Source organism: Taudactylus pleione, unplaced genomic scaffold, assembly GCF_031769625.1.
Source record: "Taudactylus pleione unplaced genomic scaffold, aTauple2 ptg000113l, whole genome shotgun sequence".
Taxonomy (NCBI): domain Eukaryota; kingdom Metazoa; phylum Chordata; class Amphibia; order Anura; family Myobatrachidae; genus Taudactylus; species Taudactylus pleione.
In genome coordinates this window covers 5312501-5325726 of record NW_028284515.1, presented here as the reverse complement: position 1 = coordinate 5325726, position 13226 = coordinate 5312501, and the positions used below count along the sequence as shown (strand labels likewise).

The window sequence follows — 13226 nt, the reverse complement described above, 5'->3', positions numbered from 1 at the left end:
CTTACCGACCCCTGTCGAGATTATGAACATTGGGCTGCCGCTGTCGGTCTTATGATCGCCGGCTTCCCGACCACCGGTCATTAGTATGTATTCCGCTGAACGGCTACGCAGCCCCATTATCTGCTTGATGTCAGTACAAGACTTTGTATCCTGCAACTGTGCCCTCTGCAAGGAAACATAATCATTTTAAAGAGACTGCTACATTAATCCTATTCATTTTCTGCGTCTGCCTCCAAGGCAGTAACCGTATAACCTGCAATGTACACTCAATGCCACCCAGGGTGCAGTAAATGGCTTCAGTGTTTTGGGTGATGTCAGATCTCTGTCATGTTTAGTCTGACACAGGCATGCATGGGTCAGCGTGTACTGTATTAATGGCCCTGACTACACAAAAACTATTTTTATTGACAATCTGCCTTTTACGTTGACAGGTTTAGTGCAATGTAGGCTAAAGATGGCAAATATATTGTGTTTCTATTTGTTACTCTGTTGTTGTTTTTTTTTTTTTTTTACTGCATGCTATATAGTAGGTGTTATTGTGATGGACTGACTTTTTGTGTTTCTATAATACTGCTATTGATGGCCATCACTGTTCTCATGTCATTGAGTTTACTCTGATATCAGGAGTGTTTTCAAATAAGCACCCCAAAAATGCGTCTGACAGCGTGAGCTCTTCGGGCTTTTCATTTTTTTTTTTTGTGTTTTTTTTGTTTACTACTATTTTTATTTATATTTTATTTTTTGCTCTTTTTTTTTTTTTTTTTTCTTTAACTTTGTATATATTGAGTATATATTGGCCTGTCATACACGTACCAGTTGTATTTAACACTTGGCTTATCCATACAGGAAGAGTATGCTGTGAACAAAGCAGAAGAACCCAAGCAATCCCTCTCTGAAGTGGCCATTCAGACTGTGCATTACCTGTATATTCAGGTAGGGTAGTATTGTTCAATTGGGAATGATTAGATAAGTGATAGTACATGATTATTTATATGCACCTCTACCATTCCCCTCAGTGGCCAGTATGGGAACTTCACACTATACATCAGTGTCTGTAGCCATTTGGATCATTAAATTCCATTCTTCTACGAATCTACCCCCTTTGAGCTGATCGATTGTACCACTGACTTTAGACTATAATATACGTGGAATTTGACTACACTAATCCTCCATCTCATTGTTTGATAGTAATGTGATGGCAACAGTGACTTGGAATTGTACATCATTACAGAATTATACACTTTCTACAAAGCACACGGAGTGTCAAACTATGTAATACTCTTTAATTTTGCCCCAATTGTAATATGCCGCAGAGTATCCTGTATAACTAATGACCCTAATGAAGTTGTATTTTCTCTGTCATAAAGCGGTGAGACCTCCGAGCTGAAAGGGCACTTACCCTGCTCGTGGTCACATAGTAAGAGCTAGATGATGTGACGGCTGTGTGCTTAATGAACTTTCATGCACCCAGCAGCCGCATCATCAAGATAGCAGAGAGTAGTTACTCTGTACAACAAATTAATACTTTTCATTTGTTTCCTTTCTAAAAATAGTCCTACATTACTAATTTGAGGTCAAGAAAATCCAAAATGATTTCAGAATGTTTTTACTAGCTCTAATTTTCGAGCTACTCTACTTGCACTATACTGTATGTACATTAGTAATATAGTCATAGTGAAAAGCTATTTTAAAATGATCTGATATTTTCTTGATTGAATTAAAACTGTTATTTATTTTCTATCAATCACAATTAAGAACACAAAATGAAACAAACATTCAGCATACGAAACAAACATACAGCATACGAAAGTACTATCTAATATAGTGGCCTATTCATGGGGGTGCTTTCTCTTTGCTTGTCGCTTGTACTCCTCTTCTGGGGCATCTCTTGTCACTGTCCAACAGTAGTGATCACCTACCCTGATATCTTTGTTCCATTACTGAAATGTCTTGGTGGAATCGCTCACTATGCTTGTCACTCAGTGCACCACAGTTATCTTGTGTGGGTAATCCCGTGACTCGCATATATTTGAATAGGGGAGGAGACAAATAACTGATTCATTTAATTGGGTCATTAGGCCCAGTGGCGTAACTATAAATTTTGCTCCCCCATGCCAAAAAAGTTGCATGCGCCCGGCATCTATTCTCCCTTTCGGCAGCGCTTGGGGGCTGCCCGGCATGTCCGTAAGCGCCGGGCACGCCCCCAAGTATGACAAAAAGGGACGCGTCTAATAGACACGCCCCCCTTTTCATGACCACGCCCCCGTTTCGGGCACGCGCACAAGGTTGCCCTCTCTAGCTCCGGCGCCCTGCCTGCCGCCGGAGCTAGAGTGAACACTAATTATGCCAAACAGTAATGCCCATTACATCCCACCCTGACAGATCTACTTCACCAACCCTCCTTTCTGCTCCTGCCAGTCCGTCACCTCAGCTCAAGACAGGTTGCACAGTTTTTATGTCCGTGTAGAACCAGATTATTGGGAACACAGTTTATAACCTGTAAACTGTGTATCAAATTAGTGCCCCTTATACAGTGCCCCCTGTAGTTGTGCCCCAAAATGCAATGCCCCCTATACTAGTGCCCCTTATGCAATGCCCCCTGTAGTAGTGCCCTTTATGCAATGCCCCCTGTAGTAGTGCCCCTTTTGCAATGTCCCCTGTAGTAGTGCCCCTTTTGCAATGTCCCCTGTAGTAGTGCCCATTATGCAATGTCCCCTGTAGTAGTGCCCATTATGCAATGCCCCCTGTAGTAGTGCCCATTATGCAATGCCCCCTGTAGTAGTGCCCCTTATGCAATGCCCCCTGTAGTAGTGCCCCTTATGCAATGCCCCCTGTAGTAGTGCCCATTATGCAGGGCCCCCTGTAGTGCCCCTTCTAGTAGTTAGCCCCCTGTAGTGCCCCTTCTAGTAGCTAGCCGCCTGTAGCTAGCCGCCTGTAGCTAGCCCCCTGTAGTTGCTCCCCCCCCTCCGCACAAACACACACACACAAAAGAAAAAAACACAAACACTTACCTTTATCCCCGCTCCAGTGCTGCTGCCGTCCATACCCCGGCGTCCGCTCCTCGGCACTATGGGAGTGACGTCATTACGTCACTCCCATAGTGCTCTGCGGGACCCGGAAGACGTTGCTCACTCCTGAGCTCCGTCCCCGGCGTCCGCTCCTCGGCACTATGGGAGTGACGTCATTACGTCACTCCCATAGTGCCCTGCGGGACCCGGAAGACGGAGGGAGCTCCGTCCTCCGGCTGCCGCCGGGGGTTTGAATAGGAGCCGGGCGCCCGCTGGTAACACACTCAGCGGGTGCCCGGCAGATGGAGGGTGCAGGGGGTGCGACCGCACCCCCTGCACCCTCCGTAGTTACTACTACTCCCCCCGTCGCCCCCAAGCTACCCAGCTCCTCCAAGCCACCGCGGGGGCTGCGGGGGCAGTAGTTACGCCACTGATTAGGCCCCGCCCCCTCTGCGTTGATCGCAGATTGCTGGTAAGATTCTCTCCATTCTGCCCACTTCACTAGGAATACCCCTACATCGTCATAAATGGGCTATATCTCGGAACTCAGAGCTAACTGAGAGTTTTAAATGTCATATTCATTCTTTGCATGCTGAAATCAATTAGAAGTAACTATTTTCACATCGGAAATATTTAATTGTTGTGCAGTGTTATGGATTAGAAGGAGACCTAGAAAATGACTACATAGGAACATTACAAATTAACACTCTTAACTAAAGGGCCAACTATCATCACTATAAATAACACTTTAAGTTGCAGACAGAACGGGTTTAAGCAGAGTTAATAAGTGTCTTGCCTTCAAGAAATCATTTATAGATTGTATTAAATAGTTTTATCTGTGTGTTAAGATGGAATATTGTGAGAAAAGCACTTTACGGGACACTATAGATGAAGGATTATACCAGGACAACAATCGCCTTTGGAGACTGTTTCGTGAGATTTTGGATGGATTAGCCTACATTCATGAGCAGGCAAGTCCAATATTGGCAATTACAGAGGTACCCTATTAAAAAAGTGCTATTTGGTGTATCAATACTCTCCTGAAAAACTGATGTATTTGTTTTTCTAGGGATATGTTAGGACTTCCACACCAAGAAAAGACTAGACAAATATTTTTAGTTTTCTTTTAGGGCATAAATATAATCTCTCCCCCTTCATTTGTCTATTGGATGGTGAAATATTTTGGGTACACAATTAAAAAATAAAAATAAATTAAGAGTTTGCTTACGTATAATCTCAAAAGAAATATATATATATATATAGCACAGATGGTGTAATATATATAGCACAGATGGTGTAATATATATAGCACAGATGGTGTAATATATATAGCACAGATGGTGTAATATATATAGCACAGATGGTGTAATATATATAGCACAGATGGTGTAATATATATAGCACAGATGGTGTAATATATATAGCACAGATGGTGTAATGCAAGGGCAGCACAGATGGTGTAATGGTTAGCATTACTGCCTCACAGCACAGAGGTCGTAGGTTCGATTCCCACTACGGCCCTAACTAAGTTTGTATATTCGTGGGTTCCTCCCGGTACTTTGGTTTCCTCCCACACTCCAAAATTGGCTAATTGGTTAATTGGCTCCAAACAAAAATTATCTGTAGTGTGTATGTGTGTACAGGTGATAGGAACTAGAGTGTAAGCTCCACTGGGGCAGGGACTGACATGAATTGCCAAATGTTCTCCTAGAGGGGCCCACTATGTAATGCCACTTCAATCACAACCATATATATAGTTCTTTCATATTTGTGGGTGACTCTGTTTTAATGCGATGCATTTTCTTAAGGGTTAAGCACTAGGGGGGGATGGATTAGGGATAGACTGCAGAAGGGGGAGGGTTAGGCTTAGGCTGCGGAAAAGGTGGGTTAGGGGGAGGGTTAGGATACTTACCTAATTCTGTCGGGATTCTGACTGTCGTGATGCTGCTGTCTGTGTCCTGACCGCCAGCATCCCATACCCAACCCATCTATTTTGTTAGCGTCCGCTTTGTTGAAGTTGAATTAATAAGTGTAAATAAAAAAAATTATTTAAAAACCCTAGTTTAATTTGGTGGTAGTTTTATAATTGTAACACACTGCTTTGGGTCTTTTGCCAGCAGCCCTTTCGTTAATGGAGATCGGTAATACATTTTTCTGTTTCTCCCTCATAAGAAAAAAAACAAAAACCTGTTTTCGCCATTTGCTTTGACTCCTATGCACTGAAACACCAATTATATTTTCTTCACATACAGTACGTGCCTTCAAATTACGAAAGAAAAAATTTATGTAAATAGAGCAATGATTCTTCACTGTGACATGCTTTTAAGGCTATTTGTTAAAGCAAAGTACTATCCATAGGTTTATTCATTTTTTTAATGGACCCATTGGTTGGTAAGTGAGTATTTTCCTCTCTGACTTACAGGGGATGATTCACAGAGATTTAAAGCCTGTCAATATCTTCTTAGATTCAGACGATCATGTGAAAATAGGGGATTTTGGTCTGGCTACAGATCACCCAGCCTATGTAGTAAGTGCATGTATTTTTTATTACGTTTGACTTTATGTAACAATGTTAAAAACAAGTTCATAAATAGCTGCAAACTAAATAGTAAAATAAGATGAAGCGGAGTGTGCCAGGCAGAACTTTGACCCAGGGAGCCTGTTCTGGGCCTTCCATTGAATGGATTTGGATGACATCATGCAATAAAATGTAATAACTTTCTTTAAGATTCAAACCCGGGCAATGCTGGGTACTTTAGCAAATATATATATATATATATATATATATATATATATATATATATAATATTATTGACATGCATGATATGACAAAAGAAGGTTCTATTTCTATCTGCATTATGCGTGAAGCAGACTCATCTAGAAGCTATACAGAGTTTTAAGACTGCAGTGTGAGAGTGCTTATCTGGCTCCATTTGGGAAGCACATGGCAGGGTCCGTACTAGCCCTAATTTCACCGATTGCACCTCCTTCCAATCCAGCTAGGTTGGCACATTCTTCCTCCTAGAGCGCCTATAGTGAATGAAAGTAAGGAAAGTCCCCCATTCGTTAAATGGTGTGCTAGTACCAGGAGCTCAGAGCACATTGCATCTCTGACACCATTTCTAGGTACACACTGCTGAATAACTATTAACGTAGCAGGTTAATTTCCTCGGTCTTGTAAAGTATTTTCTGATTGCTAATCCTTTGTCCCCTCCAAGTCTCACAAATGGGCCATATGACTGTACATGTCTTTCATTTGACTCAGCTGCAAACATTTGATTGACATTCTGAAGGAAACGTTACAATGTACCTGCACTAGTCACCGTGGCAACTAAGGTTACAGTGTTATTTATGTAGGTTTTTTTGCAGACAGAATCCACAGAAGAAGAAGACCAAAGTCGCACTGACTTCATTAAAGCTGATCCTGAAGGTAATTTTTCTTAGTTACCGAACAAATATTGGAATATATCTTTCCATAGTTCTGGTGTATGTGCGGGACACAGTGCCATTCCTCTTTAGTCTGTCATTGTGACTTGGTATTAAGGACATGATTCAGAGATGTACGCTGTAGCACAGCCGCTGAGTCTTTGTACGCAGCAGCTGTGCTACAATATACAATAGCTGCAGGAGGCGCCTTAAGTAATAAGACGTCCACTGCCGGCTCCTCTGATCTGATGTGGCATCTGGAGACGCAGCCATTGGATCAACCGCGTGACCATCGGACATCTAAGTAACCCTCATGTTATTCAGGATGTCCTGGTAAATCACGCTACCGCTGGCTGCAGCACACCCAGAAAATGGGGTTGACGCTCATTGGGTTTGTGTACAAATCAATCGGGCCCTAAGCTTGGTTTCTTCCATGTGTGCAAGACCAGTTTTGGTTGAGTAAATCTCGTCCATTCTTCCCTGCCTCAGATGTACAGTATACCCTTATTATATTTACTTCCCAGACATAGTAAAACATTTTGGCTGTTCGGTCACATCCCGGAGGAACCTCCTAAGAAGCTGCCATTTTTGTAGTGTTTATTAGCGTGGCAGCTACACAGGTTGGTGGACGAATTCAGGATTTGTATATAGTTGTAGAAAAATATCTGCACAAACCTCTCTTGTATTGATTCTCCATCCCAATCTTATTTCAATTGATTAACTGTATTTTTTGTGTTGGGAGGTGCTCCCAGGAATAAAGAAATCATGATATTGTTGGTTAACTGCCCACGTGGCTATAGTAGTCTACTAATTGCCAGATTATTGATAATATTTGACGGAGACACTGGATAGTGATACTTAGAGGGGAATTCAATATGAAACGTAAACTTCGCTGTCGAAGTTTACGTTTCATATCGGAGCTTTTACCTGGGATAAAGTATCGGGCGCGCGCCCGCTTATCCCCGTATTCAATATGAAACTAACGAAAACGGGAGCCTGCAAAGTGGAATTTGCGTAAAGTTATGAAATTTTCCTTAAAAAAATTGTAGGACCCCCCTAAAGTTGTAAAAACATAGGGGATCACTATGGGTAGCCCCGTTTTAGCCTGTAAATGACAGTCGGGGATTTAAATAGCCGCAGCAGGTGTTTTGTCCCGACATTGAAGAAGTGTTGCAGAAGAGCACTTAGGTTATTTTTTTCATTTTTTTAAGTGGTCCCATCAAATTTGGGGTACATGAAAATGGGTACTAGCATATTTTGATGTCCCTAAAGTAAGTTTTTAAAAATTCTGCAATTGTGCACCTGCCGCTATAAATCTATTCTAGAAAACACCTGCCGTATACTTGCAGAACAGCCTTGAGCCTATTTCCCTATTGTTAAACTATTTTTTCCCATTTTTTTTTTTCACCCCAATTTTTAAATTAATTTTTTGGGGTGTCCCTATTTTTAAAAAAAACTTTTTTAAATGTCATTCCCAGGGGTGCAGGCTATTTTTTTAAGCCTGCACCCCTAAACCCCAATTCTGCACTTTTTTTCGACACCTATTCAATGGTGAAAAGTTATTCCCGTTTTTTATCAAAGACTTTTCGAACCTGCGAAAAGTCTTTGAAATTGAATACGGTGTAAAACTAAAACCTGCGATAATGACGTCATAGGTGTGATATTAACGCTCCCATATTTAATACCACTGATAGTGTCTTGGTGCATATTAAGTCACAGGTGCTCAAAAGAGGATAGTTTGATTACATACAAGAAATATAAATGAATAATTAATTTAATGATATATGAGACTGTACCTGCCTAGGGTGGTTAATATCTGAATAACATCTTGGGTACTATGCAATCACGGTAACAATATTACATCACAACAATTCAAGTGGATAGACTGTAGATTTATGTATACAACATATTAAATAGCCATACCTAAGGATATATAATCCTAGCATAATTTAATAAGAGTTAACCATTGTGGAGAATAATAGTTTGAATTCACTATATATGAATAAAAAACAACAAAAATAAATTTATTTAATTTACACTTTATTTTTTTATATATTTCCCCGACCTAGTTTTAAAAGGACATACTAAAAGTTACATTTTATTTAATTTACTGAATGTTCCCATATAGTATATTTTCCAATTAGATTAGTCTGTGTGTGCCTCATTATAGGGATACTTTATTTTCTATTGCTTCTTCATGAAATCAAGATTTGTAAGGGGGGTTTCTGCTTTTACACACTGGCTGCTGCAGGTTAAACACATGCATACATACATACATACATACATACCCCCCTATACATACACAGACACTCAGGCTGCAGACTTATCTGATTCTCCGACAATTATAGCAGCTATCTGTGTCTTGCCTGTAGCTGTAGCTTCCAGCCACCATTCAGGCACTGTCCCGTCCAGCCTAATCTTCTTTCTAGTCAAATAAGGCAACAGAAAGGGAGTTGAGAAGGGACACTCTGCCCTCTCAGATGCTGGGGCGGAGCACGGCGCTAGAGTAGATCTGTCATTAGGCGGTGCTGGAGGCTCCTGAGCTCTCTTACAATCTGAGCTCTCTGTCTGAGGAGCTGGCGTGCGTGCGTGGTAGCTCCAATTCGCTGTGAGAGGGGTTTCCTGGGTACTCCCTGTGTGTGCCACAGCAGATTGCAGTAGCCCTTTGCAACACTAGGATCAAATACAAATAGTCCTATCACAGTAAAAATGTAAATAGAAATAATCTGCCTTGTCATACAAGAAACTAATAGGAGTTATTTGCCCGTCTATTCTAGACACTAATGTGAGTGATCTGCCCCTCTGTACTAGACAGTAGTGGGAGTGATCTGCCCCTCTGTACTAGACAGTAATGGGAGTGATCTGCCTCTCTAATGGGAGTGATCTGCCCCTCTGTACTAGACAGTAATGGGAGTGATCTGCCCCTCTGTACTAGACAGTAATGGGAGTGATCTCCCCCTCTGTACTAGACAGTAATGGGAGTGATCTGCCTCTCTAATGGGAGTGATCTGCCCCTCTGTACTAGACAGTAATGGGAGTGATCTGCCCCTCTGTACTCTGTACTAGACAGTAATGGGAGTGATCTCCCCCTCTGTAGTAGACAGTAATGGGAGTGATCTCCCCCTCTGTAGTAGACAGTAATGGGAGTGATCTCCCCCTCTGTAGTAGACACTAATGTGAGTGATCTGCCCCTCTGTACTAGACAGTAGTGGGAGTGATCTGCCCCTCTGTACTAGACAGTAATGGGAGTGATCTCCCCCTCTGTACTAGACAGTAATGGGAGTGATCTCCCCCTCTGTACTAGACAGTAATGGGAGTGATCTCCCCCTCTGTACTAGACAGTAATGGGAGTGATCTCCCCCTCTGTACTAGACAGTAATGGGAGTGATCTCCCCCTCTGTACTAGACAGTAATGGGAGTGATCTCCCCCTCTGTACTAGACCGTAATGGGAGTGATCTCCCCCTCTGTACTAGACAGTAATGGGAGTGATCTGCCCCTCTGTACTAGACAGTAATGGGAGTGATCTGCCCCTCTGTACTAGACAGTAATGGGAGTGATCTGCCCTTCTGTACTAGACAGTAATGGGAGTGATCTCCCCCTCTGTACTAGACAGTAATGGGAGTGATCTCCCCCTCTGTACTAGACAGTAATGGGAGTGATCTCCCCCTCTGTACTAGACAGTAATGGGAGTGATCTCCCCCTCTGTACTAGACAGTAATGGGAGTGATCTCCCCCTGTGTACTAGACAGTAATGGGAGTGATCTCCCCCTGTGTACTAGACAGTAATGGGAGTGATCTCCCCCTGTGTACTAGACAGTAGTGGGAGTGATCTCCCCCTGTGTACTAGACAGTAATGGGAGTGATCTCCCCCTGTGTACTAGACAGTAATGGGAGTGATCTCCCCCTGTGTACTAGACAGTAATGGGAGTGATCTCCCCCTCTGTACTAGACAGTAATGGGAGTGATCTCCCCCTCTGTACTAGACAGTAATGGGAGTGATCTCCCCCTCTGTACTAGACAGTAATGGGAGTGATCTCCCCCTCTGTACTAGACAGTAATGGGAGTGATCTCCCCCTGTGTACTAGACAGTAATGGGAGTGATCTCCCCCTGTGTACTAGACAGTAGTGGGAGTGATCTCCCCCTGTGTACTAGACAGTAGTGGGAGTGATCTCCCCCTGTGTACTAGACAGTAATGGGAGTGATCTGCCCCACCGTACCAGACAGGAATGGTAGTGACTTGCCCTGCCATACTAAAAGTACAATTGGGGACGGTCTGCCATGCCATACAGAGGACTAGTGGGAGAGTGGTTGCCCCATTATACTAATAATATAAATGCCATACAGGCAAAAACGGAAATGGTCTGTCTAACCGTACAAGGAGCTATTAGGAAAGATATGTCCCACCATTCAGATAATTAGGAATGATTTTATCCAGCCATTCAAAGAATTAACAAAAGAAAAGTGTTCTGCCCCACCATACAAAGAACTAAAAGGAGATAATGGGAGTAATCTGCCCCTCCATGCTAGTTACTAATAAGAGCAACCTGTTTTATTATCCAAGAACTGATTGGAATGATCAGCGCCACTGTGGTGAGTATAATTAGCATGTAACAAGCTTTTACTCTGCCTCCTACAAAATTCAATGCATGTAGTACTACAGACATATAAAGGGTCTGTGATAACCGTAAAACATTAGATGCGACAGTAAGGTTGAAACATTTTTTTTTTTCCCCTGAATGTGGGCACCATTTCACAAACCAAGCCCACTGTTGTATGCAGCATTGGAGCAAGTCCGGGAGTCTTTAGGAGAGATGAAAGAACCTAGCATTGGCCTGGACATATAGGTACATGTGGGTTGAAAACATCTAATAATAATTATACATCATAGTATATCCAGTAGGAGACAGAAGTTAGCTTTCTAAGCAGACATTTGTACACCTCATGATAAGACACCTGTCTCCTCTTGCTGACAGCTGCCTTCTAGTCTCTTTTGAAATGCTCAGATCCACACCCCCAGCAGACTTGGTAGGAGAAGCTGCTGCCATTGGGCTTGTGCAACAGCTCTGTTCTGTCCCTTATAATGTTGTCGCCGTAGTGCCAGGGCTGTTGTGATCATTATTTGAGTCACTGGCTATGGGTGTGTGTTTGGAGGGGGGCGGGGGGGGTTGGGCAATTGGAACCCCCCTATGTTTCCCTATGCCCCATAAAAGCGAATAGTGGGAATGACATGCTCCACCATACAACTAATTGTTAGATATGTCATGGTATCGAAACGTCTTCATTTATTCAATTTATGTATTTAAGATTTTATGGCCTTTGTAACTGCAGGTAATCCCTGTATGCCTGCACATCATTAATAGTGACCACCAATTTTGTATGTGAAATTTGTTTAGCAACTAAGGCCCTCATTCAGAGCCGTACGCTCTGAGCAGAGCGCACGCTCTGAATGAGGGCCGTCCTCCATAACTATGGAGCGTCCTCCTGGACGCTCGTATAGCTGTGGGTCACCACCCACAGCCTATACGAGCGTGCAGTTTGATGGCCGCGATGGTCTTGACCATCGCGACCATCGAAACTGCGAGCCGGAGCCTGCGGTTGAGGTTTTCAACCGCAAGGCCCGGAGTGATTTTGGCTCTATCAGAGCCAAAATCACTCCCACTGACATCACTAGTGATGTCAGTGGGCCGGCTTCTGACGGTAGGCGTTCCCTTAGGAACGCCCCCGTCAGGGAGGCACGCCCACCAAAGGGGGCGTGCTGTCAATCAACATCGACAGCACGCCCCCTTTGATCAGACACAACGAGCGAAGGAAAGTCCTTCGCTCGTCACGTCTGGCGCATGCGCACAACGGAGCTCCCTCCGTCGTGCGCATGCTCAGTGCAGAACATCGACCCACTTGCGAGCGGACAGCCGCTCACGAGTGGGTCTGAATCAGGCCCTAAGTTGTCTGTGGGATTTGGTCTCTGAATGTGTATGGATACAGGACGTAGACCTTTGCCACAGTTGTACTGAATAAAAACTTTCTTCCCCAGGAAAACTGACTGGCATGGTGGGCACAGCCTTGTACGTTAGCCCAGAGGTCCAAGGGAACACTAAAGCATCCTATAACCAGGTAATGAGCATGTGAAACTGATTATAGTAACTTCCATGATGATATAAATCAGGACAAGAATTAGCCATGTTGTTGGTCCATCCAACCACGTGCACTTTTTTCACAGACCCTGCGGCCAATGTATTAAACCTCCTAAAGAGTAGTGTAAAAGTTACCCATAGCAACCAATCTGCTTCTACCTATCTTTTTACAGAATGTTCTTGATAAATGCTAGCTAGAAGCTGATTGGTAGCTATGGACTATTTGTCCACTACTCCGTTCTTTACAAGAGTTTAATACATTTTCCCCCATGTCCCTAAATTTGTATGACCAGCTCCTATTGGCTGCAGAATTGTTGGTTAACAGGTCAGGCCAGGACATCCACTATATGTTGCAGTGTGTTGTGATGGTGGCTCCCATATGTATCTAATGTGAGGAAAGTGTTCTGTGTTTGTGTATTAAGTGCATTCGTTTAATTATAATCTATTGATGATGTATTTTCCTGCTCTCTGTATAGAAAGTGGACCTCTTCAGTCTGGGAATAATGTTGTTCGAGATGTCTTACAGACCTATGGATACAAGTTCTGAAAGGATATCCGTGTTGAGCATGCTTAGACAGGTACATTTCATAGGGCTCACGCATTTTGTTTGGAACACTGTTGTCTTAAGTGATATATTACACACCTGATTGGTTTAATCT

The 13226-nt window shown here is 43.0% G+C and overlaps 1 protein-coding gene across 1 annotated transcript in view; it reads left to right on the top strand.

Annotated features, from left to right (window-relative positions):
- EIF2AK4 (eukaryotic translation initiation factor 2 alpha kinase 4) overlaps positions 1 to 13226 on the top strand; it is a 109096-nt gene that overhangs the window by 54581 nt on the left and 41289 nt on the right. The window contains 6 exon segments of the mRNA XM_088471200.1: positions 847 to 933; positions 3857 to 3979; positions 5431 to 5535; positions 6378 to 6438; positions 12468 to 12547; positions 13044 to 13145. Of these exon segments, the coding sequence (XP_088327326.1) occupies positions 847 to 933; positions 3857 to 3979; positions 5431 to 5535; positions 6378 to 6438; positions 12468 to 12547; positions 13044 to 13145 (558 nt within the window).